The 27,366-nt window shown below is 49.1% G+C and overlaps 1 protein-coding gene and 1 pseudogene across 1 annotated transcript; both read right to left on the bottom strand.

Annotated features, from left to right (window-relative positions):
* Nucleotides 1–752: 752 nt before the first annotated feature.
* Nucleotides 753–27,366, bottom strand: TBX19 (T-box transcription factor 19). The gene is made up of 8 exons (XM_026509431.4): nucleotides 25,699–27,366; nucleotides 14,975–15,239; nucleotides 13,487–13,621; nucleotides 10,729–10,790; nucleotides 9,446–9,507; nucleotides 7,609–7,797; nucleotides 5,218–5,353; nucleotides 753–2,015 (listed from the first exon to the last, which is right to left on the bottom strand). The coding sequence occupies exons 1-8, from the start codon at nucleotides 25,896–25,898 to the stop codon at nucleotides 1,730–1,732; spliced, it is 1,335 nt and encodes a 444-aa protein (XP_026365216.2). The 5' UTR covers nucleotides 25,899–27,366; the 3' UTR covers nucleotides 753–1,729.
* Nucleotides 10,123–10,270, bottom strand: LOC113263013 (U2 spliceosomal RNA; annotated as a pseudogene).

The raw sequence follows: 27,366 nt of genomic DNA, 5'->3' as shown, positions 1-27,366 counted from the left end.
AGGACGCTATGGTGTCACGTCTGGACACCCCAGACTAAGGCTTGGCGTGCGGTGGGCTTGCGTGGGAGCAGCTGAACCACTGCCAGGGTCCGAGCGGAACCTTCTACCACTCCCTCAGGGACGCCCCCCCGTGACCGCTTCGTCAGCGCTGCGTGATAATGGTCCGGGAGAGCTACGCATCACGCAGGTCTGGAAACTTCACTCCCGTAGCTATCAGCACATCCAGCAGCGGCAGAAGAGGAAAAAGGCAAACCAAGGAAACGGTGACTTTGCTCACTGGCTACGTGATTGCTGTAGAAACCACCTTGGCTGGGGCAGAGGTCGAAACTCGTCTACAATGAGGTTCCTGCAAGACTGATCACCCCTTTCTCTATTCCAGACAAGTCGGTTCCAAACGTGGCTCTGCGACTGTCGTCTGGAGCACCTGCTGACATGCCTGGACACCCGCCCTAAAGATTCTGATCCCCTAGGGATGCAGCGTGCCCAGGAATCTGTGTTTCTAACAGGTGCTCCTGGGGAGCCGGGCACCGGGGATCCGAGGACCGATGTTTGGAAGTAACCACTCCAGCCCACACTATCTCCAGGTCGCCAATCCCTGCAGATTGGCTGTGCCTCAGACGGGGACCCCGGGGGAACACCCAGCGTGTTCTGGGCTCCCAACACCGACAGATGTGTGTGTCCGAGCTCTGCCTCCCAGCGGACCCCATGGCTGTTGTATTAGCACACGCGCATTGCACAGCAATTGCACTCGGTCAGTTTATTGGGCACCGACGACAGACAAGGCACAGCGCCGGGTGCTGTGGGTACAAAGACAAGAAGGCTGGTCCTCACCCTCAGGGGGCTCACAGTCTAGTGGGAGACAAACACACTCACAGGTAACAAGAACACCAGGCAGAATGGGGCAAGCTCGATAACAGAGGCAATACCTGTGGGACGGCAGGCAGCCGGGCAAGGTCACGTGTGCTGACGCGTCAGGTGTTTGATGCGGCCGTGGCGCTTTGGCCAGTCCCAGGGGGACAGGCAGGCCTCACACAGGTGGGACCAAACAGAGAAGGGTGTTTCAGGTACAGGGACAGCATAGAGGTGGGAAAGTACACTGATGACAAAGGGAACAGAAGCTGGAAACGTGGTTTGAGGCTAGATGGTGGGGGGTGTCCTTATAGTCAGGAGGTATGACTTCATTCTGTAGGCAATGGTGAGCCATAGAAGGTTTCGGAGCGAGGGAAGGACATGATCTCATTTCCTCAATACCAGGCACATTGCTGTAATACATGATTAGCTCTATGTTTGAAAACTTTACTCTGGGGACTTACACCCTCTCGTGGTCTCAAAGCAGGAGCCCTGTGGCCACAGATACTCTCCAGGGCTGCACAAGGCTAGGAAGCCTTAGTCAGGCCAACTCGGAGGTCACTTAACAGCTTTGCACCACCTCCACAGAACAGGAAGTGGGGCCTTCTAGAATCATCTGAAAGTAAGGGGCAGGATCAAAGAAGTTACTCCATGAACCCTGGTTACCTAAGCATGTCACCGATGAGCTGCAGAGAAAAAGGGAAGGGCGAAAAGAAATCAGGGAGCATCAGCAAACTAAACCCCCTCCCGTTACCCACCTCACCGTCCAGGTCACTAGGTGGGGAGACCCTGCAGTCAAAGTCACTAGAGTCAGTAGGTGGGGTTTCTAAATGCTCTATACAGAGAAGGTTCTCCGCTGACACCTTCCCTGGGATCCTGCCTAACTATCCAGTGAGGGAGGAGAATGGCGCCCTCCCCCACCCGGGCCACCCCAGCCCGAGAAGGGATGTGAGGCCACCGCTGTCCAGGTGGACACGGCGATGCTGGTCAGCGAGGGCTCCCCCAGAACCTCCACTCCCGCCGAAGTGGGTGCCTGGGCAGAGAGGGGCGAAGTCACAGCTGGGCTCCCCAGAAGAAATGCCCCCGGGGAGCTGGCGTGCACGTCTGGGCCGGGCCCGGCCGGGCCCCCGCCACTGTTGCTGATGGTCCACAGGCACGGGTAGGGGCTGCAGAGACAGAGACACAGAACGCTTGACGACACTGCCAGAGAGGCCGGCCAGCTGCCCGACACGTACACAGCGCAAGGGGGCCCAGGTCTCGCAAGAGGGTGCCTAGCCACAGCTTTCTTTCTAGCTCTGACCCAGAATATTCCCGTTTCTGTGGAGAAGCCGAGGCAAGCCGTGAAATGCTTATGATGAGGTGTCCTGAACTGCATTTCCACACTTGGCCCTGCCCCTGGCGAGTGTGATTTGAACACGGCATTCATTTGGGGAAGCCTGCCCTGCAGCCTGAGTGGCTGAGCAGGAGAGCCAAAGGCGGGGATCTGCACGGCGTGGCCTGCGAGGGACGCCTCTCACTGGCAAGAGAGCTGATGCGGCGTAGCAACCGGGACACGCAGGTGTCCGAACCCCCGGGTTTGCCTCCTGGCTCTACCGCTTCCTGCCTCCCTGACCTTGGTCCAACGTGCACCTCTGAGTCTCGGCTTCCTTGTCTTCAAGATGTGGGGTGATAATTATGCACACATTACAGACGCTGTTGCGACGACTGAGGAAGAAGATGAGCCGATGATGCTTAGCACAGGACACGCACCGAAGGGTGGTGGTTAGCATTAACTCTTCCAGCTCCGGGCCCCGCAGAAAGGCTGGGGAGCTAGACCATCTCCTCCTTCCCTTACTCTAAAGCCCTGCCTCACAAACCTGGCTGCACATTGGAACCGCTTAGCAAGTTCCGGAATAATACTAATGCCTGGGTCCTGCCGCTATGGATCCCGAGTCAACCAGTCTGGCATGCAGCCCAGGGATCAGGATATTTTTTTTTAAGACTTTATTTTATTCATTTGAGATAGAAAGAGAGACAACAAGCAGGAGGGGAGTGGCAGAGGGAGAGGGAGAAGCAGGCTCTCCACTGAGCAGGGAGCTGGATATGGGACTTGATCCCAGGACCCTAAGATCATGACCTGAGCCCAAGGCTGAGCCGGAGACTGAGCCACCCAGGCACTCCGGGGATCAGGACTTTTAAAAGCTTTCCAGTGGATCGTAATGGGCAGCAATTTTTGCACCTGAACATAGACAAAGACACCTGCTGTTGGAACAGGTGGGATAAATGCCAATGCTCTAAGCCTTCGGTCGTGCCTATGTCCTGACATCTCAGAGTCTCCACATCGCCTGAGACTGCACTGTGTGAGAACAGGCTCACTGCATGGCGCCAGTCCCGGGAGTGTTTGCTATTCTCTAGCAAAATCTTTACGGAGTCAGTAGTGGGTTAAACACGCTACCGAGGGAAAGAGAGGGAACAATGCCACCTGTGCTCTCTGCCGTAGTCCAGAGACTACGGACTCACTGGGCCAGAGGGAACCGCAGAAGCCCAGGCTTTGGGTGCTTGCTTGTCATTGGTTTGGGTGTTAGGCAGCTCGGCTTGCTGAGATCTGGGGCCTGATCTCCAGAAGAGACGCTTCCACAGCATCGCTCAGGGCCGGGCCCCTTCCGCATGCCTCCCGGGCCAGTGGGAACACCACGCACCAGTTACACCTCTTACTGCGTGACCTTCAGGACGTTTTGAATGCCTCTGAGCTTTAGTGTCTCCAATGGTAAAATGAGAATTTTAATGCCAGCCTTGTGGATGTGTTTGATGCTATAAACGACCTCTATAAAGTATCTAGGACAGACCCTGCCACATGACTATTTAATATCTTCAAGGACTCGCTTTCTCCCTTCCTACCACAACCCGAATCCATGCTTTTCCCTTACAGAATGCACTTGAGCCCTGTCTGATGGACACAAAGTGTGAGCCACAACCACAAGCCTGAGTTTTCTAGTAGCCACGTATTTAAAAAAGAAAACAAAAGAAAAGAAGAGAAAGAGAGGACTAGAGAAACGAAACTTATTGTTAATCATATTCTGTGGAACCAAAGATATTCATTTCAACATGCATCCGAGGTAAAAAAAAAAAAAAAAAAAAAAAAAAGCTGAGATTCTTATTCTCTGTTTCCTGCTGCGTCTTCACGCTCGCGGGTGTGTTTCACTTACAGCACTGGGACCTGCACTGGGACCCGCTGCACTTAGAGGGTTCAGTGGCCACCGGCGGCCGGTGGCGGCTGCACGGGGCAGCACGGCGCGAGTCCCGGACCGCCACGGCAGCATCAGCATCAGAACCACCAAGGTCAAGCGCACAGCAACACCCATGAGCTTGTTAAAAGGCAGAATCGCAGGCTCCAACCCAGACCTGTTCATCAGATTGTGCATTTTAACAACATCCCAGATGATTCTAACACACATTTAAGCGTGAGCAGCCCTGCTGCAGACCAAAATGCAATGTTCTCCGAACGTTGTCTAGACCGGCAAATCACAAGTCGTTGGACATCTCCCAAGACCCACCTTTTAACTCCGAATCCCTTTTAAGACTTTCTCAAAATTCTGCGTGCCTATGTTGAACGCAACAGCTGACATTTATACAGAATGTTACTGCTCACAAAGCATGTTAACGCATTTTCTCCTTCTGGGCTCACCGCAACCTACAGAGTAGCCCCTACCATTTCCATTTTAGCGATTAGAAAGCGGGAGCTCAGTGAAGCCAAGAAAAACGCCTGATGGCACAAAGTCAATAAGAGATAGAACCGGGACTAAAGCCCACGTCCATCAAACTCCAAGGTCCCTTCCTGTCCTCTCCCCCACACTCATTTCCAGAAGTCAGAACGAAATGCAGGGCTCTGGTGAGCAAGTTATGCCGTGGGTCCTAGAGGCTACACTCTGCTCTATTACGTGGGTTCTGGGCCAGGCACCCACAGTCTGTCCCCCTGTTAGAACGGGTGGCTTATGAGAACACAGACAATCCAGCATCTTGAATTCTCAGTGTCTATTTACATTTTTCCTTCAATCCTCCTACAGTCAGTGTCCACCTGCTACCGCGACAGTTTACAATATTTCTGACTGGTTCAGGACAAACGATTCCAGGCCACAATGTCTTTTCCCTTTTAAAAATAGAATACCAAGCTACTAAAGAAAGAGCATACGGCTGGGCAAGTGCTTCCCCTCCCCTCTCTCTGGGAAAGAAAAGTCCATCCCGTTGTCACCTTCACTTCCTAGTGGCTTAAGAGTCAGGACAACGGCTTGGACCAAGCCACCTTAGGAAGAAGAATGAACTTGAGTCTCCTCCAGTGCTCATGTCAACCCCCAAGACCACCGATGAGCAAGTTGCTGGTGTTGGTCTTACCTAGGCCCTGGGTTGATTGGCCCGCTGGTGTGGGGTACGGACAGGATGCTGGTGTGGGGTGTGGAGGACAAGGAAGTCCAGCTGTCAGCTCCGGAGAAAACTTGCAGGTTATTGCTGGAGCTTTCTATCAAATTCACTTTGGAAAAATAACAACAGTTCAGTTGATGGAGCACGTAGAACGTATAAAGATGGTGGCCAATGGTATTACTTTACGGCAACATATACCCATGGTTTGTGCTACTTTTGCCAATAGCTTGTTAGTACTTTCTGAGGGGAACAGAAAAGACGGAGGCTCTCAGATACACTGAATGTCAACCGTATGCCACATGCCGTTCCTATTTTAATCGTCACAACAACAACCTGTCCTCTCCACCTTATAGACGAGGCTCGGAGACGTGGGACGATCTGCCCTTTGCGACACAGATCTGTCTGACTCACACTACCACACTCACTCCGCTATAAGAACGGACCAAGTCAGCACCCCCTCAACACAAGCCGAAGGGCCCGCCGGTGCCCCAGATGAGATTTCTGAGGACCGGCCCCTTATTCTTCTCAGCAACCCCAGGTCAATTGAAACAGCTCAAGAATAGTGTCTTCTATGTCTTAGAATCTCCATTTGCATAAATCATGTCTATATGAGAAAGAGGAAGGAGGGAGAAAGAGGAGAACGAGGAAGAAGATTCCGGTGTATACACCTGGCTGGCCAAGTCACCGCCCCTCAAGATGGAGCACCTGCAACTCCTTCAGCCTCAGCTCGTCTTCCACCTCTCCCGCTACCCTCCACTCCAAATGCATCCCCCAGACGCCCCAGGTCCTCTCCCCGCTACGCCCTTGCTCACACCGCTCTTCCTGGAGTGCCCTTCGCCTCTCCTGCATCCCTTGCCATCCACCCTCACTCCCACCCACTCCCACCTCTGTCCCCTTCTCCTCATCCTGCAAATCTCAACTGAAACGTTCACCCCTCTGAGTAGCTCTCGCTGCTCTTTTCCCTTCATTCCCACAGCACCCTGGCTTGTGTGTTTCACAGAATGTTTCTCTAACTGTAACGTGCCTGAGAATCACCCAGGGACCTTGTTAAAATGTGGGCTCTTTCAGAAGGAGAACCCGAGAGTCTATGTTTCTAACAAGTTCCCCGGTGATGCCACAGGTCCGAGGACCACACGAGAGCTCACGACACTGTTATGATTCGTTCTTTATGCATTCATGGAGCCCGGAGCTCCTTCAGGGAAGAAACTGTACCTTCCTCACGCTCCTATCCCCACCGTCTAGAAGGGGGTCTGGCGCCTCGCAGGTGCTCAGAAGCTGTGTTTTATGTGCTGACCGCAGGGAAGAACCAAGAGGCAGAGTGAGAACGCTGCCCACTTTCCTATATCATTACGTTTCCTTTCATTCCTTCCTGGAGGCAGCTTTCAAGGCTGCTGGGAGCAGCATGTGAAGGGACACAGACAGGCAGCTGGTGACCAGGAAAGCCCTCTGCACACAGAGCTCGGGGTGTCCTGAAGGGTGGGATCTGAACACCCTCCTCCACTTCCCACGCCACGAATCTTACTTCTTCCTTTCATTTAGAGTTGATGTCCCCACGTGAGACTAGAATCTCTGTCGGGTAGGGTAATTTTCTAGTCTGTTCACAGACAGATCCCAGCGCATAGACAGCCCTCCATGAACAGCTGTTGCCTGAGTCATTGAATGAGACGTCAACCCTTGGCTTCCCTTCTCCCTTCCTCCCTCCCTGCACATCTAGCCAGCAGCCGAGGTCTGGCTTCTGCGAGGCCAAGGCAGGCTAGGCAGCAGTCGATGGGGAAGAAAGCGCACGACCGCTGGCCTCAACTCAAAACCGAAGTGGACTGCAAACGTCACCAAGGCTCGCTTTGCGTGCCTCCAACTGAACCAAACAGAGGTCTGCCTGTACAGTCACCCAGCTTCCCAGAGATCTTCCTAAAAGCTCACCAATACTGGGCCCAGGATCCCCTGGATGAAGCCATGGGATACGAGCATAGAAAAGAGCCACGGGATGGCAGTGAGCTGAGGATTCCAGAGCCCCCCCAGCTTGGCTTTTAGAGACACAGCTCGAAACGCTGACTACACCAGCGCCCTGGGAGAAGGCCTTCACGCCCATTAGAACCCAGAAGACTGTCTTAGGAAACCAGTATAAAACACGAATAATGTCATAATAATTACATGTCATAATAATTACATCATAATTACACCATCAACTATTAGTATATAAAATAAAACATGAAAATAATAATATACAAACTATGACATATATTAGATGCAAGGAATGCCATCTTTCGATACTTCTTTTTACCACTGGCTGTTTACCATTTCTCTGCACCCCCACCACCCCCGCAGACCCACACCCCCAAGGGCTTAATTAGCAAAACCACACACCTGAGGGAGAATGGTTTCTATGCATGTAGGCCGAAGGGTAGGGAGCCTGCCGGTGCCCTCGGAGGCCAGGGTAGTGCTCACAGCCATGGTGGGTGTGGGGAGCAGACAGAGGCAAGGGGGTAGCATACTGGTAACTGGCGTTTCCTGCTGCACACACTCCATCCGGATTGGAAAAGACCCAGCCTCCCACTGGAAGAGACAAGAGGAAGACACGGGGACCGACCCTGAACTTCCACACCCGAAGTCAGGTCTCCAGACACTTCGAGTACCACGTCTCTGTGTGAGCGACACTGAATGTCTGCCCGGGAGAGAGGGAGGCCGCCCCCGCTGCCGCTCCCCTTCCACGGTAGCGGCTAGGCGGGCTGCTTAGGACAAGGATGGCAGTTCCTTTCAAAGTTTGGAAGGCCTCCTGAGGAACGCTGGGACAGAGCTATATAAAAGACCATTTGAATGAATAAGTTACAGAAATGCAAAGGTTAAGTTGCTTCTGACTTACTTGAGTTAAATTAAAGTCAGAGAAGGGGATCTTAGATGTGTCAGCTGCAGCTACCAGGGTATGTGTCGTGGGCCTACACGGGAGCTGAGTCTCTTTCTCCCCAGTGGGAAGGGGTCTGCAGTTCTTACTCCCAGCAAGAGGAGCCACAGTGGCTCCCCTCACCACCCCACAGAGGATTCTGGAAGCAAAAACAGGGGAGCTGGCTAGCACACCCTGACGCAAGAATCTTGCAGAACATTCTGGAAGGCTATAAAACACTTCACAGAAATTTGGTTTTGAATGAAAAAGACAGACAAGATAAGAGAAAGAAAGAAAAAGCATCCAAATTGGAAAGGAAAGAAAGACAGTCTTCTCGATGCAGGTGTCCAGTGGGCCGAGCCAGGCACGGGGTCGCCGGGAACCAGGCTCCTGTGTACTTGCCTCACCCCAAGTAACAGACACGCCCAAAGAAGTTCGCTGAGAAGACTGCAACGCGTGAGCTTAATAAAGATGCAGTTCTGCACCCGGGGCCAGGACTGTTGCAAAAGGCTCGTTTTTCCAGCTCACTTCAAAAAGTGATTTCCCGAGCGCTGCTCCCTTCCTGTGCTACGCTGCGGCCCCGCAGTGGAACGTGCGCAAAGGCTGAGCGGAAGGAGCGAGGAGAGAGCCCCGGAGCTGGGGCAACGGCAGAGAGCACCCGGGCGAACCACGACGATCCTCATGGAAGTTTCTCCGGCACCAGGGTTAACTTTCCGCCCTGACACCACTGGCCTGGGTTTCTGCTGCAGCTCTCGGGGACTTCCTCCCTCATGGGGTCCCCCCTGCCATCCAGACATGAGGAGGCCGGTGCCCTGTTAAGGACACCCAGCACCTGCAGAGTCCCCAGCAACGTATGACTCAACTCACCCTGTGGCTGTCCAGTCCGCCACCCAGACTCCTCCCCACGTGCAAGGCCACAGCCTACCCGAAGCATCGTGGTGGGAACCAATTCAAAAGTGAGCAAATGCTAAGAGCAGGGGCGACCCAGGCCGGGCTGACAAGAGTGGAGAGTGGAGAGGTAGGAGATACTCCCAGAATGCACTTGAGATAGTCCTTAGCCTCTGGGACATGAAAACGCCCGTCTGAGAAATCCATCACTCCCGTTCCTATCTCCCACCTGCGATTCGGTCCAGCCCCTCAGGAACACTGGTTCTCTCTGGGAATTCTGGAAAGGGCATACACTTGTCTTGAGTCTTGTCTGTTGAGTCTTGAGAGGAGCCCTGGAATGGGCCATGAGCACTCGGACAGGTAGTGTCTGGGTGTGGTGGGAGACGGCTCCCAGTGCCCCCCAGGCGCATCCCACCCAGTGTTTGCCCAACTCACAGTGAGAGTAGGCCACATGCTGGCTCTCGGAGACAGCTTCTGGAACGTCTTTAAGGTGATTCCTGAAAGACAGCGAAAGTGTGCCATGGCTGTCCAGCATATCATACAAGTCCAGAGGAAAATCTACCCCAAATTCTCCTTGGGTAGCAATAAATCTCTTGGAATAAGAAAATCAAACGCCTTTTATCGCAAATCTTTCCCCCTTTCTTCACCCAGGGTACTTTATCTAATGTGCAATTCCTCTTTGAATTGCAACTTAATGCGTCTCCAATTTGCCATATTTACAGCTACCCCTACTTAGTCTGATCTCACTGGTTTGTGGTCATCGCTCCTGCCTGACGAAATTCAAGCAGTAACAGCAGCTAGGATCTGTGTCGGACTTCGGGGCACAAGCGCATCTGTGATATGCCAGATCCCCCAACAATCCTGGGAGGAAAATAATTGCTATTCCCACTTAGCAGACGTAAAAAGTGGATCTCAGACAGGCGACGTGACTCCTGTAAGATCAAACAGCCAGGAAATGGCAAAGCCAGGACTCCGAGTCAGGAGTCAGGAGACCTACTCAAAGTCCTGTTCATCCCACACATGAGATTTTCCTTAGGCTTTTAGTTATCTGAAATTCAATTAAATCAAATATGAACAGGACAGACAAAGTCTGTCAATGGAAGTCAGTTAAGTACCAATGTTCTTTTCTCCCCTAGAATGGAAAGGAAAAACATGAAGATGCAGCCTCAAGTGGCAGCACTACCATTCACCATCCCGGAAGTCTCTGAACGGGTAAGAACAGATACTACATGTGATCTTAGCCAAAAGGCCAGAAGCGATCCCCAGAAGTCTCGGAACGGCCTTCTCTCAGACCTGAAAGATAGGAAGCTCTCACCTTTATGAACCAGGCATATGCATCGCTCCCTCTCCTGGGCTACATGTCGTTAAAAAAGAATGCTTGAAACCATACTACTCAGAGAGCACTGGAGGAAGGGCAGAGTGAATTATTAAAAATCTAAATCACTTAATTACTTTTTTATACGTGCTTGTGTTACTTTTAAGAATCGGTAGTAACACAGAGCTGACCAAACATTGCCAGTTAGCGGTTCTCCTGGAGCCCTGTTCCGAGGGACAGATGATTAGCAGTTTGTTGAATTTTGTTGATTTTTGTTGACTATGGAATTGAACGTTACAAACCTATTTCTATCAAAGGTAAGGCAGCTTCCTTTCCAGATAAGCATTAATTTCACACATGCAGAAGTCAGCTTGCAAGATTTTACAGAAATTTCTCCACTCACCTCTCCTTGGCATCCAAGAAGGCTTTGGCGAAGGGGTTGTACTTGATTTTGAGAGCTGTGATCTTACGTTTACAAAGACAAGAAGAGTTAGTGAGAGCGGAACGTATATGAACAGATCGAACCCTTTATCTTCACCTGTGAATTTCTGTAAAATCAGAATAATGCCCCTCTCTTGGTCTCCCTCTCCGTGTTTCTTTGCTCAGTTCTGCCCCAAATTACCAGTGCGCTGTCTGACAAAAAACGTTGTGTTGTGGCCCGTGGTGAAAATGGAAAACGCAGTGTGACGTGAGCAAAGAAAGGGCAAAGCATTAGAAATATGCAAAGCCCGAAGTGCTAAACCTAGCATTCCTTCTTTTATTTATTCACCCGTTTTAAAAAAAAAAAAAAACATATTGAACACCCCCCTCACATCAGTTACTCTTCTAGTCACCGGGAACAAGTCAGAGGGAGGCAGGTGTGAATCCACGTCTCCCAGAGAGCACCGTCCAGCATCACTGCCTCAGTTGAAGCGATCACTTCCTCGGGGACTCAGATTACAGAAACACAGTTTATCACTCCCACCCGCTGTCACTGCGCCCCACGGCCTTCAGAACCACCAGACATCATACACACGTATGATGTAGATTTGCTTATGGGCTCTTCCCATGGGATGTACGGGCTTGAGGGCGCACACACATCTGGGATGCCCATCACGGTGTTCCCAGCAGACAGTCAGAGTCACCAAATCTTTGCTCACTAAGAAAGCACTGAAAGGAATGTGAATTTCTGCAAGGGCCTGGTAGAAGAAGAAAAGTTAAATAAAAGCACCACTCTTTCTGACCCGGGAACGGGGAGGAAATCAGAAGAGGGAGGAGAGCCATAGCGTCTGCTGGGCATGTCCGGGTCTTTCTCCTGGTCTAAACCTGGAGGGGTCACGGTGCCTAGTGAGACCAGCATCTACCCACAGGCCCGCTCCCCTCTCAGGGTGCAGCAACGTCAACTGTCAACTCGGCAGGAAAGCACTGGCAGCAGGGGGAGGCTCTGAGGCTGGGTTTTCCTGGGCTTGATTCCCATGGGGCATTATCAAGGCTGAAATATGGCATCAGGCAGCTAGCACATAGTCCCCAACACCCCCCAACACATGCAAACACACACTCTCTGGAGTTGCAAGAGCCACACCCTCCCCTCAAAGACCCAGACTGCATCGGAGGAAGAGAAGCAGGAGAGGGCAAGCCATCTTCAACACGGCACGTTTCCGCCTACAAAGACAGGATCTGTTGAAATGATCAAATAGTTAACCTCTGTTCCCACCGGCCTGCTAGAGGGGCTCAGGCAAGAGGCCAGGCTACTTGTAGAAAAATAATTATATTTTCTCTGCACATCTGTGAGGCGAGTTCAATCAACAGCTCAATTTTACCTGTAGGCACAAAGGTGGTATTTCCAAGCCCGGAGGCTCATCAGAATCCTTCCGGGAGACTTGAGAAACTACGGACTCTAGGGACCATCCCTGGAGATTCGGACTCAGCTGGCTGGGAGGGAGCCCAAATTCTTTAAAAGCTTCCAAATAAAGAAATGCAGATGAAAGCAGCAATGAGATACCTTCTGGGTTCTTTGGTTCTGGGGTTTTTTTGAGGGGGGGGTGTTTGTTTGTTTACCCATCAGATTATCAAAGCTGCAAAAGGCTGATAATCAGCACCTTCGGGAAGAGGCGGGGACTGAGCCGAGTATGCTCTGGGAGCGAGGCAATTTGATGATATCTCAGGATTCTGAACCCGCGCTCTCCTTGACAGAGCATGCCATTACCAGGTGTCCACCCATGCAAGCGAACAACAGTGGATGTGGATGTTCTGGAATATTCTTTGCACCATTATTTATAATAGCAAATAAAATGACTATAAAAAACCTAATGTTCATCGGTGGGGAGCTGATTGCCTGAAATACGGGATAGCCTCTGCAGGCACTTCAGAAAAAGAGATGTGCCTGAAAAAAGAGAAATCTGCAGACTAATGTATACAACATGAGCCAATTCCTGTGAGGCAGTCCATATTCTCATAGATATTTATATAGATAGAGAATATGTGTGGGGAGAAAACACACTTGAAGCTATTATTTGTAGTGTTCTTGCGGAGTGGGATTGAAAAGGCAGGAGAGAGGGGCGCCTGGGTGGCACAGCGGTTAAGCGTCTGTCTTCGGCTCAGGGCGTGATCCCGGCATTATGGGATCGAGCCCCACATCAGGCTCCTCCGCTGGGAGCCTGCTTCTCCCTCTCCCACTCCCCCTGCTTGTGTTCCCTCTCTCGCTGGCTGTCTCTATCCTGTCGAATAAATAAATAAAATCTTTAAAAAAAAAAAAGCGGCAGGTGAGAAAGAGATCGTTTTTACCTTTTCTTTTTCATTTTCACTGAACATACTACTGTATTATTTATTTATTATGTGGGGGTTTCTTTAATAAACATGTATTACTTTGAAAAAAAATTTTTTTTGTAAGTTTAGTCAGGAAGAATCCAGCCCTCCCCCAGCACTTCTGATGACGAGCAGACCTGGGAAGCTCTCGAGTGTGTAAATGGACCCAAACATCGTGCCCGGAGAGGAAGCACTGGCAGGCTGTGGGCAAACAAGCAAGAGGGAGTGGAGAGGGCTACCTCACTGCTTAACTTCATCTCTGCCGAGATCTCTGAGATCCTGGAAAACCCACCTTTTGTGCACACATGGTCCCATCCTCCCACTGAGAAAGTCCCCCTTCCAGGGGACACTTGCACACGCGCCCCGCACACGCTTACCTCCTCGTTCTGATAGGCCGTCACAGCTATGAACTGGGTTTCGGGGAAGGAGCAGTTCATCACCATTCGATGGGCACCTCCAACGCGCACTATGTGAACCTGGGGTTCATATTTATGCAGAGAATTCAACATTATCTGTGAAAGCGGAGAAGGAGAGAAAGAGAAGCCTTACAGAGCCCACGGCGGCACAGGTGACAACGAGCCAGCGCCCAGCCCGGTCAGGGCCACCACACCATTCCCTCGTCTGCAAACTGAAGGGGGGCCAGTTTTCCGGAAGCTTCCAGGGAGCCTAACATCAGAGCTTATGCCAGGCTTGCCAGAAAGTTATTCTAAGGAGTGTCCATTCTCAGCCCAAATCCTGCCGTCCTTTTTTTTTTTTTTCCTCTCTCTCTCTCTCTCTCCCTATTTTCAGAACAATGTGGATTTTGGTCCATTAAGACATACTGTTTTTCTTCATAGGAGGAACCCTGAGATCTCAAAATACCAGCATGGCTGCATGCCGACTCCTGAAGGTAAAAAGGTAAAAAGCGACTACCTGAAGCGTGATGACACCCGACACCTGCCGGTCACGCCACGTCCCCTGTGACTCACATGGAGGTGTACTGAAAGTCTTACGTTGTGAAAAGGGGGAGGCAAGAACGGTTTACTCTTCAATTTCCTGCTTTAATGAAGAACTGGAACCTTCTGAACACGGCCAGGACTCAGGTGGCTCACCCTCTCCTGGTGAAGCGTGAGCTCCCGGGTCCCCGTAGGCTGGGCACCGGGGTCAGACGAGGCACGAAGACCCAGGGCTGAGAGGCTCACAACACGAAACAGCGGGGACGGCAAGCCTCTCCCCCAGCCACGGCGCTGCCCCCCCCGCACCGTCCACATTTTCTAACATGAATCACAGCCCTACACAGCACACCAGTATTCGCAATCCTTCCAAGAGAAAACAAAAGACGAAAAAGCCCCGAATTCTTGTTTACTCTAATTGGAGACCTTAAATAAAACCTTCCTTATTTAAGGTTTGTTTGTTTTTCTGAAAACCCAAAGCCGCTTCAATATTCTATTGACAATTATCATAATGCCCCAGTGGAGGCAGTAATTATTTCATTTAGGAACAGCTTTTTATTAAGGTATGTGTCTATTGCCAACATGCCACTTACACCAAAAAAGAGGAGAGGGAACAACAGAACCCGGGTACCCACCAACATCCCCTCCCGGGGCTGGGTAAAAAGCATCACACACAAGACAGAACTATGAAAGGGCCCTTGATGATTAAGTAAACTACTGCACTCTCTCACTCTCTTAACATCAGGAAGTCCATTAAAAACTGAAAGCATCAATTAAGAGCTGTTTATTCCTGTTCACATTTGGACTCCAGGGAATAATTGGCTTCCGTGGGAGAAGAGGCCGGTGAGGACCCCTCTAATTACCTAAATGCACCCTTGATATTTCTTGATTGGCGCTGTGGGGCGGCCGGGTGGCCGGGCGACCTGATCGTACCTGCCCACCTCCATTGAGCTTGTTGGTCAGTTTCACTTTGCTGAAGGAGATGGGCGCTTTCATCCAGTGCGCCCCAAAGTTGGGGGAGTCCGGGTGGATGTAGACGCAGCTGTGGCTGGAGACCTCTGGCTTGCCTGCGGGCACCCATTCCCCATTGACGTACTTCCAGCGGTGACTGTCCGTGGGGACGAAGTCCAGCAGGAGGGAGTACATGGCGTTGGGGTCCAGACCCGTGACACTAATCTTGAGGACGGGGAACATCCGTCTAAAAGAAAAGGCAGAAACGGGGTCCCAGGAGGGATGTTAGGATGCAGGGCACCTGGCGCCTCGTCAGCCATCTCTGGAGGAGACCTGCCTTGGAGAGCCTCGGGGGTGCAGAGAATGCCCAGGGCAGCAGCCCCCATTCCCACAGAGCCTCTTTTTGCAAATGCACTTTATATCGGGGTTTTTACTTTAAATCATCATGCTCCATTTTAAAGTCTGAAAACCACCGATGTAGTCATTTGACAGAGGATCCTAAAGCCCAAAGTGTATCCATCAGATGCCACATTCTAATGCCACAAACCAGTCCTTCCCCCTTTCACAAAAAACACCAGTTCTGAATGATAGTAATAGCAGGAACAGTGAAAACGTGGTTCCGTGGTAAAGGAAGTGAGGGAATGCTTGGCTCTATAGAGTTAGACCAGTTCCTTCCCTGCATGACTTCTCAGAGCCTTTAATATACAGATGTGCAGTATAAACCCCTGCGAAGATAGGGACTGTGCATGCACTGAACTGATATGACTGTGGAACCATCCTTGAACTGAGTATTTTGTGGGAATTTGTGCCCAAGACGCACCGATCTGGATTCCTTGGTCCTTCTGCCGTCCCCCAGGACAGTACCAGCAAGTTCGCTCTCACATATTTGCAGAGGCCCTTCATCTGGCTTCTCGTTCCCTCTGGTTTGTTTTTCCTTCACCAAATGTACTAAGTTGCTCCCAATTATCCTTAAGAGACCTGGTTTCCAGACAATCCCCCCCACACACACACCACCTGACTGCCCCAGATACTGCCTTATTTGTCAATACCTCTTTTAAAATCTGAATCCCCAAATGGAGAAGCGGACCATCCAGAGTCTAGACACGTGCTGCTCAAAGAGGCCCCTGAACCAGCAGCATCGGGATCGGCTGGAAGGTCATCAGAAATGCAGAACGTCAGACCTCAGTCTAGACCTACTTAATCAGAAGCTGTGCTTTTCCCAAATCCCCAGGTGAGTCACAGGAACATTAAAGCTTAAGATGTGCTGGTATAGAGCACCTCCTGAGAAAATAACTCAGGAGAGGTGCAAGGGAGGGAGGGTAAGGGGAGTCAGAGGACTGGTGCTCTGATGAGGCTGGGAGGAGAATGGGGCGGGAGAAGAATGAGGGAGAAGCTGGGATGGACTGGCTGCCTGTTGAGAGGAGGGGTCCGAAGATGCCAGGAACGGGGTGTTGAAAGCAGGGAGGGGCACACGGGAAGATCGGGAGGGTCACCAAGGACATCCTACTATGGACACAGGTGCCCAGCATTGAGAGGAGGTAGAAGGGAATTGATACGTATGGAAAATGAAGGAACTGACAGACAGATGACAAGGGACAGACCTAGAGATGGGCTCCAGCCACACAGGTTTCCAGTCTCCTGAGCTGACATTATGTGGGCGTCCTGAGCAATCCGGACATAGATGGGACTCCTTTTCCCTTGGCTCAGCCCACCTCACTGATACTTCCTTTCCTGGCTCCTCCTCCAACCTAGTCCTCCCGCTGAGGATGCATGGAGGGGTTCGGTTTTTGCCCGCAGCCCCACAGTCCCCTTTTCTAAATGCCCTGCCTCAGAGACCACTTCCCATCTCTTTGTGCAGAATACAGAGCCTGGCCCGTGTCTCTGGTCCGTGTCTCTGCTCCGGCCCTTAGCAAGGAGTCAACAGTCCCTCTGAGAGGCCAGACAGAAGAGTGATTGGAGTGAAGGTCGGGCTCCATCTCCCGCCCTTCCTGAAGCTGCTTTCCAGGCCAACTTCAGGGTCTCGCTCACCCCGCGTCACTGAGCTGTGGCAAGAACTGCAGGAGTTTCTTCTTCAAAGTGCTTATTCCAATGCCTGCCACCTCATGACGACTTTGCAAGTGTTGGCTATCCCGTCATCACATCCCAGCCCTTCAGCTGGCCCTGCTCTCCTTCTGTTCCAGAATCCTACCTGGGGGCAGTGACTTTGGAAATTCGAAACACAAAGGACATCAGCTTCACCTCCCTCCTACCTGGCTGACAGGTACCACTTCCCTCCACTTTTCTCTCTAGACAGAAAGGGGAGTGACTGCTAATGGCTTTGGGTTTCTTTCTAGGGGTGATGAAAATGTTCTGGAATTAGATGGTGATAATGGTTGCACAACTTTGGGACTATTCTCAAATCTACTGAATTGTATACTGACGAAGGGTGAATTTGATGGCATACGAATTATTTTTCAAAAACAGAGCAAATTAATAACTTACACCACCTCAGCTTTTATTCTCCAGCTGGGATCACAGTCATTTATAAGGAGACTGTGGCCTTGGGGCAGCTGGGTGGCTCAGTCGGTTGGGTGTCTGCCTTCAGCTCCGGTCATGATCCCAGGGTCCTGGGATCGAGTCCCGCATCGGGCTCCCTGCTCAGCGACGAGTCTGCTTCTCCCTCTGCTCCTCCCCCCAGCTCGTTCTTTCTCTCTCTCTCTCTCAAAAATAAATAAAATCTTTAAAAAACAAAAACAAAAACCAAAAGGAGACCCTGGCCTTGGGATTATGCATGGGAAATGCTGAGGGCTCCCTCCCTCCCTCGGCTCCCAGCAGAGCTGTCTCTCCCCTCCCTCGGTCCTGGCGGGCTCAAGGAGAGAAAACCTAAATAGGAGGTTAGGACAAGTATTTGAATTAAATGAGACTCCTAGGGGAAAACCTGCATCAGGTAGCGCATCTCAAGTCCAGGTCCTGCCTGAGCGCTGTGTGACTCAGCCCGTCACTCCTGTCCCTTAATGACATGATGATACTTCCGTGTAAAGGAAAATGATGGTCCTCCCCTCGGGCACGACCTATGACATCGAAATTCATCCACTTGCATATTCTTTTGCTTTTTCTTCAACAGAAGGATTTCATCTGTTCTTTTCTCTTCGTATCAGACGAACTATGCCCTTCCACAACATATTTCAACGTTTTCAATTATTTTAATAATATTGGCCACGTATAGAAAGCAGAGGCGCCCTGAGAAGCACAAATGGCATTTGCAAAGAATCACCAAAGTGGACCTCAGAAATGATCCCAGGGGCCACACTGGGTCACTGTGACAGCCAGGAGCCAGGCTTGTTTCTATGAGGTACACAGAGAGATGGTCTGATTTCTGGCCCATTGCTTTTCCTGAAATGCTTAAGTTGTTTTGTTTTGTTTTGTTTTGTTTTGTTTTGTTTTGTTTTGTTTTGTTTTGTTTTAAGAAAACACAGGAAGGAAATGTGCAATTGTCATTTCACATATAAAGTTAAAAAGTACGGAAAGTTTTCTCAGTAAGGATATGTAGTACATGTGAAAGTAAAAAAAGAAAAGAAAGCTCATATAACATATCCTCTCCATACACTAAACAGCCTCTCAAGCATATGGCATGGCTGTTATCTTCAGGGTGTGAAATATGAGGGTTTCCTGTAATTCTGCCTTAAGATTGAAGAGATGATTTAATGAAAGACAGGTTTTCAAATGGCAATTGCTAAATACTGAATTTTACTCTGCACCCGGGACTTAACGTATGTACATCTCACGTAAGTCTTATTTTGCCCCATGGAAGCAAATGTTATTATGCCCATTTCACAGATGAGGAGACTGGGGTTCAGGAAGTGAGTCTGCTCCTCTGACCCTGCCCCACTGCCTTCTCTTTTATTACACTCACCACACCTTCTCTCTCTCTCTCTTTAAATTGAAGTATAGTTGACACACAACGTTACATTCGTTTCAGGTGTACAACACAGTGTCTCTCCTTTTTGATTTTTCTAGAAAATAAATATGGGTCACAAAGAAGGGAAAAGTCCCCTCGATGTTTACCGAAATCTAACTATCTAATTAGAGGTTTATTCACTCATCGAAAGAATGATTTTTGAGTGCTGCTCTATGGCAGGGACTGTCCTAGGTGGGGGTTCACTGGTAAAAAGACACGGACCCAGGGTCTTGTTCACGAAGCTTACATTGAAACACAGAGATCGGGCAACAAAAAATATAAACAGGTTTCTTTTTAAATGTAGAAGATAATTTTAAATTGCAAGAGTGCTATGAAGGAACAAAGTGGGTGATGTCACCTAGTGAAATTAAGAGTGAGAAACTACTCTAGATGCATCTTAGTAGGTCCAGGCGGACAGTAAGCTAAGACCCAAAAGGAGAAGAAATGAGTCTTACAAACACCAGAAATGGCTTCTATGAAAGCAACTACACACAAAAGGAATAGCGAGTACAATGGTCCTGGGGTCCGAATAAGCCTGACCTTGAGGACTACTGAGGAAAGAGAAGACCAGTGTGGACTAAGGCAAAATGAGGGTGGGGGGTCCAGTTTTCATTTCTGCCCTCTCTCCTAACAGTATCATGCTAGGTCTCACAAAGAACGTAGCATGACCTTTAATTCCAGAATAAGGGAATGCGTAATGGCTTCTCTCCCTTCGTGCTGTGCCCAGGAGCTACAGCTGATGTTCTAAAGAACCTATGACCACATGAAAGACTCTCACTACCATCAGCCACCAGAGACATGCAAATCCAAAGTGCAGTGAGGAATCACGTCCCGTTCACTAGGAAGGCTGGATTAAAAAGGGGACAATACCAAGTGTTGACGAGGATGTAGAGAAACCGGACCCCTCGTACATGGCTGGTGGCGATGTAACGTGGTAGAACTGCTTTGGAAAACAGTCTGGTGGTTCCTCGATCAGTTACAGACAGAGCTGCCATACGACCCAGCAATCCCGTTCCTAGACACATGTGCAAGAGACGTGAACACACACATTTACACAAAAACTGGTACACAAATGCTCACAGCAGCATTATTGATAATATCAGAGCAAAAAAAGTGGACACAGCCCACATGCCCATCAACCGATGAATGGATAAACAAAATAGGGCCCATGTACGTAAGGGAATATTATTTGGCAATAAAAATGCTACAACACGGATGAAACTTGAGGATATTAGGCTCAGTGAAAGAAGCCAGTTACAAGGGACCACATATTGTATGATTCCATTCATAGGAAATGTCCAAAGTAGGCCAATCCATAGAGATTGAAAGAAGATTAGTGGTTGCCAAGGCTGAGTAGGACGGGGGATGAAGGGGGGGTGATGGCTGGAGATACAGGATTTCTTTTGGGATAATGAAAATGTTCAAAAAATTATTTGTGGGAATATACGTATAACCCTGTGAATATACCAGAAACCACAGAATTGTACACTTTCGGTGGGTGAATTGCATGGTCTGTGAATGATCACAATAAAGCACTTTTAAAAAGTAAAGAAAAAAAAAGTAAAGAAGCCACGGTGCCCTGGCTTTTAGAAGGACACATCTGAAAAGTTACAGAATGGGGAGAGCTGGGTGGCTCAGTTGGTTAAGAGTCTGACCTTTGATCTCAGCTCAGATCTTGATCTCAGGGTTGTGAGTTCAGGCCCTGCACTGGGCTCCATGCTGGGTGTGCAGTCTACTTAAAGGGGGGGGGGGAACTTTGTGAAAAGTTACATAATAGTTTATCACTTTATTCTCTTTAGTACTTCATCTGCCAAGAATGTTATAATTATTTTTATTTTGTGACATAGCTGCAGTTGTGGTGAGCACAGCATAATGTATAAACTTCTGAAATCACTATGTCCTACACCTGAAAATAATTGTGTTACTATGTCAATATACTCAAATAAAAAAACTTTAAAAAAATACTTTTATTCTTTTATCACCACACGAATGAACTAAGAGATGCTATGTAGTTTTTAACCTACATTATCCCAACGAGGAATAAATAAGTCAGTGACCTTGCCACAAGTCTTGTAACTGGGACTGGAACTCATCCTAACTCTAGGCCAAGGTCAGCTCCTGTGCCTCACCCCCACGTCCCCTTCCGCTCCACAATGACCAGGGCCCATTATCTGGGGATACTCTTAAGTATTTACCTGCGAGCAGCACACACGCCCAGGCTTTGTTTTCCAGAATGAACTGCACTTCTAATCCAGTTAACTTTTCCTCCTTTTCTTTCCAAGGTCTGGCCAACCGCAGAGAAGCCCCAGAGATCTTAGAGGAGCTGGGAGACATGTAAATCGGTCCCTAATTCAGGAGTGGGGGGAAGGGAGAGGGAAAGAGAGAGAGAGGGAAAGAGAGCGAGAGAGGGAGAAGGAACAGGGAGCCACCGTGGCGGGATGAGTAAGCTCTCCCCGAAACCACCACGCTCGAAGAACCACAGGTGGTTTGGTTTTGCCCGTGAGCTCCCTGTCGCTTTGCCAGGAGGCCAGTTTCTCAGCTTCTATTTTCCTAACAGGCGATCTCGAGAGCCAGTGCTGCTGAAGGAGGCTAGGAGGGGTGAGGTTTGCAGGAAGAAAGGAGGCAGCTTTTATAGGTGGGGGAAGAGCAGAGATGGTTAAAGGTAAAATTCACTCACACATGTATAAACCTTCCTCTGTCTGCTCACAGAACTGTACTATTCATGAAATACTCATCAGAGCATTTGGAGTGCGTGTGTGTGCGTGCGTGTGTGTGTGCGTGCGTGTGTGTGTACTGAAGGTGAGTAGCAGTATCAGGGAGCCAAGACACCCTGGCGAGAGGCAGGTTACACAAACACATAAATCCTCATGAATCGTAATTGCAAACCTGGGACTAAAATGTCTGTGGGCTACAGGGCAGGGACATTCATTTGCACAACCTCCATTTCTCCCCTCTTGCACGGTCCTCGCGTCAGCTCGCTGCCCTAAATCACGGGCAAATTCAACTTCATGATTCCCAACGCTTATTTTTTGATAACAAATGGGCGCACCAGTTACATTCGAAATGCTTCCAATTTCTGAACATCTGTTCAAGGCAAATCTCATCAGAATGGGGTCGAAATTATTCAACTGCATGGAAATACATATGAAATACGGCATTTTCCCCTAAAGGGAAGATGTTCTGGTACAGAAAACAAGAGGTGTGAGGGATTTCAGGCATTTGCCTCAGAAGCTGAAATAAGTTTTTTTCTCCAACCTAAAGTCAAAGTTCCTCGCTCAAAGGATGGAGAGAAAAGAGAAGACACAAGCTGGACACACTACAGGGAATTCAAATGAGCTCAAGGAGGCATCGTAACTGCTGTCGTTAGATCTGAAAGACAACCAAGTATGGAAACTAACAGTTATATTTAAAAAGAGGGAAGGAAAAAAGCAGGGAAAGAAAAGGGGGGAGAGAGGGGCGCCTGGGTGGCACAGCGGTTAAGCGTCTGCCTTCGGCTCAGGGCGTGATCCCGGCGTTATGGGATCGAGCCCCACATCAGGCTCCTCTGCTATGAGCCTGCTTCTTCCTCTCCCACTCCCCCTGCTTGTGTTCCCTCTCTCGCTGGCTGTCTCTCTCTCTGTCAAATAAATAAATAAAATCTTTAAAAAAATAATAAATAAATAAATAAAGTAAATATATGTACCACTTTTAAAAAAAAAAAAAGAAAAGGAGGGAGAGAGAAGGAAGCAGGAGAGACGGAGGGAGGAACGAAGGTGGTCAGGATCCGAGTTTCTGGGGCTCATCCAGAGGAAAATCCTCTCTTTACTACTTCTCATCTATGTCAGAGGCAAGCCTCCTATTTATATATACAAATGCGTCTCCCGTTTGAAAATGAGACTGAATTCTTTCAACCGTCCATCCTATGTTATTTCAAAATGTCTCTTTTTAAAATTTTGTGTAAAATCAATTAATTAACATATACTGTATTATTAGTTTCAGAGGTAGAGTTTAGTGATTTCTGAGTTGCTTGTAACACCCAGTGCTCATTCCATCAAGTGCCCGCCTTAATGCCCATCCCCCAGTTACCCCATTCGCCCCACCCCCTGCCCTCCAGCAACCCTCAGTTTGTTTCCTAGAGTTCAGGCTCTTATATTGGACAGGAACAATCTGATTACCCCCACTGATGCTTCTAGAAATCCAGAAGTCTGCCCACAGGGGCTGGCAGGTTATATGAATGAAAAGGGCTGGAGCTGAGTGTTAAACACGAGAAATCATCTTCTGCACAGAGAAGGGCCGCGGGGGCAAGCGCCCCGGGCTCAGGAGTTGGTGTGAAAGGCAGGGGTGAAGCATTTGGAGGAGACACTATGGGTCTGCGGGCAGAGGACAGTGGGTACAAAGGAGATACACAGGAATAGACAGATACGAGAAGAAGACGGGACAGGAAACAAGATCTTTCTGTATCAAGAACAATAAGGTGTCGCAAACGATTTAATCTGTGAAAATAAAAGATTGAGAGTAATTCCAGGCCAAGCTCATTCCTTATCAACACATCAATTTCTTAGACATGCGTCTGCCCTTCTTTATCTGAAGTATAAAGGGAACTGTCTCCCTCCTGGCAAAATCTGGACCCTAAGGGGTCCAGAAATCATAACAGAACCTAAAAGAAGATTCAGTTCACTGGAGAAGGGGCAACGGCAGCAGGACCTCCGCAGAGAAGAATAACCAAGTTGGCTGTAACAAGACTTTTCTACAAAGAATATTTTTCACATATTTCATATTAAAGGGCATTAAGCATGGGAAGAATTTTATATTTTAAATATGCAGAAAATAATCATATAGGAGAACACAGTCAAGAGAAAGCTCTTCCCAAATTGTAAAAGTACATGCCAATATATCACATTATTAAATTGAATTTTAAATGGTTTCAGAAACTTTATTTATTCCTCATTGGAATAGACGAACTGTATTTTTACTTGGTGATTGTGCTTACTTTACTTTCATGGATGGCCCCTTTGACAGCCAAATAGGTAGTGAGAGGCTAAATATTAGCACGACTGCTATCCACTAAGTACAAGGAATATCAACAGTCAGTTCCACCTATCACTGGACATCACAAAACTTTTACAATTGCATCATCATTCAGCTGTGAAAGCAAAGAAAATAAATCCAATTAGAAATTTGGGGGTGGGGGCGCCTGGGTGGCTCAGTCGGTAAGCGTCTGCCTTCAGCTCAGGGCGTGATCCCGGCGTTCTGGGATCGAGCCCCACATCAGGCTCCTATGCTGGGAGCCTGCTTCTTCCTCTCCCACCACCCCTGCTTGTGTTCCCTCTCTCGCTGGCCGTCTCTCTCTGTGTCAAATAAATGAATAAAATCTTAAATTAAAAAAAAAAAAGAAAAGAAAAATTTGGGGTGATCCTTTGAAATTAAAAATGTAGTTTCTATTTCTTTCTACCCAAAATAATGTACAAATACACATCAAGAGTGGGAACTGAGGTCATGACAACTGCAAATACTAAAAGTAACAAATCCTATATATGAAATACGTAGGGGACCCATTTAGAGACAGAAAATAAAAGTATCAAGCTTGTTTGGTTGGGATTCCAAGCAAGTTTAATACTCCTTCTACTATGAATGATCACAGTTTATTGAAATGCCCTTATTTCTGGTAAACCTTCCCCTTACAAAGCACTTTAATGCCATGCAACGGCCCTGGAGTTCATAATTCTCCCAGAGAGACAAGCGATGGTTCATTTCCCATAGTGCACATTTTACTCAAAAATAGGAAAGCAAGACATCGATCGGGAAAGGAAGCATTTTGCACAGAGACAAAAGCCTGCCGAAGTCTCAACTTTCCTCTATTAGCAGAATTTCTCCTAAGGGCCACGTTTGGAGTCCTGCTGAAACTAACCATGCCGAAAATGCCTTCCGACTTTTGTGCTTTTTTACCTTGTGAACCAAAGCATCTGTGAACATCAGCCGCATGTGGGGAGCCAGTCTGGCCAAGCTGGGAGCAGAGAGATTTTCTTTCCAAATGTTTGCATTTCCTCTTCTAAGTGACAGCTCCCACTATGACCTTGACAGCCATTTAGTGGGGCTGGATTTAACAGATTCCAGGAAATGCCAACAGAGATCAGTTTCTGTTCATCTCTAATTTGTTGCAGTGAGAAAAAAGAAGGTCTCTTCTCTTTTCTCAGGCAGTGTATTACGCCTTCACGATGGTATTATTACTGCCACAGCTCTCACGTCATCACAAACATACACAATCTCAAATGAACACTCACCACAAACACACACCAGGAAGCAGAGGTAGCGATCGGCAATGAGATTAAATCTGCCCTTTGGCTCCCGATCTTCAGCTAGTCCAGAATTTCTGGCAAGTTTGCTATACCTAAGAGGAAACATCCAGCTTCCAAATAAAGTTGACTTTCACCTTATCTGAACTGAGTTGGAGCTCAGGTCTGCTCCAAGATAGGCAGTCACTCAAAAAATAATAATAATAATAATCTTATCTCCGCACTAATTTCCCAAACTCCTAGGGCATGTCCCCACTTAGGGGACATGAATTTCTCTGTTGAGAATGCACGCAAGTGGCTCCATCCTCTACTTCTCTGCTGATCTCGGGAAATTAATTCAGTTGGCTGGGGAAAGCCGAGTGAGACTGTCCTTCTCATGATCATTTTAATCAGCCCCCGCCGCCTCTGAGTGAAGAAGGGCAGCCTCTCCGATATTCCGGGGGCTCACCGTCCCGACCAAGCCCTCCCAGCCCAAGCAGGGCCGCAGAAAAACTCACCTGCCATTCTTGGTCACGATCATTTCGTTAGTGACTTCCTTGAATCTCTGCCAGAGAGGGGCATCCTCCAAGATGATCTGGAGTTGCTTCTCCGTAGGGTCGCCTTTTTCCCTCCCTGCCTGCAGCTCACTTTCTACCACGTTGAGGAGGCGAGAAACAGTGCCATCGCTGTTCTGGGGGCCCAGCTCGCTCATGGCCATAGGCCCCTCTCAAACTTGGCTGAGAAGCGTCACCTATCTCGCCTGCTACCACCTCCTTCCTCCTCTCACTTGCCTGCGTTTCAAACCCAGCTGGGCAGTGCCTGGGGAGCTGGAGAGAAGATGCCCTGGCTCTTGCCTAAGCTCCTAGCATGACACCCCTTAAAGTCTCCAAATTATACCACCAACCTGTTAAGCTTTAGTGGGGAGGGGGAGGGAGGGGAGAGGTAGGAAGAAAAAGCCCTCTCTTAATTACTCATTGGATCAGGTGGGAGAGAGCCTGGCTTTCCCATTGGCTGCTGTGCATAGAATAGACGTTTAAGAAGAGTACTCCATCCAAATTATCAGGCTTTTATCTTGTTGTACCTGAAGAGGTCTAATCACTGTTTTGAGGACCATTTTCCCATTAATTAAAATTGTTCCAGGCCCAGACTGCAACAATCAGGCAAATCATGTTTGTGTATAAATCGTGGCATGTGGCACCTATAGGAAAAGAAGTCCTGGGGAGGATCGGCAAACTTGATGCCAAAGCAGCCTTCCCGGACACAGTCAAGAACCCAAATCCCGCAGCTATCTCCTAGCCCCAGAGAGAAGAGCACGCATGGAAGGCCAAGGGCACTGTGCCAGGCCTGTGACAGCCGCACCGGAGAGGGAAGCAAGATGCTCTGTGCACCACCACCCACTCAAGGGTCACGATCCAGAGAAAAGGAAAGAGCTAAGGTGTCCTTTCTCCCCAGGCGCCCCTACTGCTCCTCTCCCTCCTGAGGGACCCTATGGACACGCACGCTCTGCTCATCCCAAGGGCCCTCAGCGCCTCTGGCAAACAGAAGGACTTCCCCCTAGGACTCAAAGCCCCAATTTGTTTTTGTCCAGCCCTCGGGCCAGAGGGAGAAAAAAAACTCATGTAGCATCATATTACTCTCTCTGTGGAGGCACTCTGCCCTCAGCGACTGAAAATAAGCTGTTGACATGACGATGCGGAGTTACTTTGCTCTAGAAGGATCCAGAAGGATCCAGAAGGGCTCTCTGGCTCTCCTGTTGGTCCATGACCTATCTGCATTCCAGGGTGAATTCCCACATTCCCTGGTAATACACTACTAGTAGAAAATGCTTCTTTCACCCGTGACACACAGTACAAATTGGGGAGGTGAGGGAAAGGACCGAGGTAGGTAGCTCTACCTTCCTGACCCAGAGTAGATCCTGGGGGTTGTGAGTTGTTCTCTCACTACAACCCAAAGAGGATCAAAACAAAGGAAAAATAAAAGCAAAAATGATGAGATAAAATCAGGGTAAAGATAGTACTTAAAATGCATTCAGGGCAGGGGCACCTGGGGGTTGGGGGGCTCAGTCAGTTGAGCATCTGGCTCTTGGTTTTGGCTCAGGTCATGATCTCAGCTTCGTGGGATCCAGCCTCTTGTTGACGCTGGGCTCTGTGCTCAGCGGGGAGCCTGCTTAAGATTCTCCCTCTCCC

The sequence above is a fragment of the Ursus arctos genome, unplaced genomic scaffold (assembly GCF_023065955.2).
Source record: "Ursus arctos isolate Adak ecotype North America unplaced genomic scaffold, UrsArc2.0 scaffold_2, whole genome shotgun sequence".
In the NCBI taxonomy this organism is placed as follows: Eukaryota; Metazoa; Chordata; class Mammalia; order Carnivora; family Ursidae; genus Ursus; species Ursus arctos.
Note: the sequence above shows the minus strand (reverse complement) of the source record. Positions and strands in the feature narration are given on the sequence as shown.

Excerpts from the sequence above, each read along its gene's own strand:
- TBX19 (XM_026509431.4), bottom strand. The coding sequence starts at position 25,898 with ATGGCCATGAGCGAGCTGGGCCCCCAGAACAGCGATGGCACTGTTTCT. Across the intron at positions 10,791-13,486 it reads CGGCCTATCAGAACGAGGAG|ATCACAGCTCTCAAAATCAA; the intron begins GTAAGCGTGTGC and ends TGTAAACGTAAG. Across the intron at positions 9,508-10,728 it reads TTCTTGGATGCCAAGGAGAG|GAATCACCTTAAAGACGTTC; the intron begins GTGAGTGGAGAA and ends GCTGTCTTTCAG.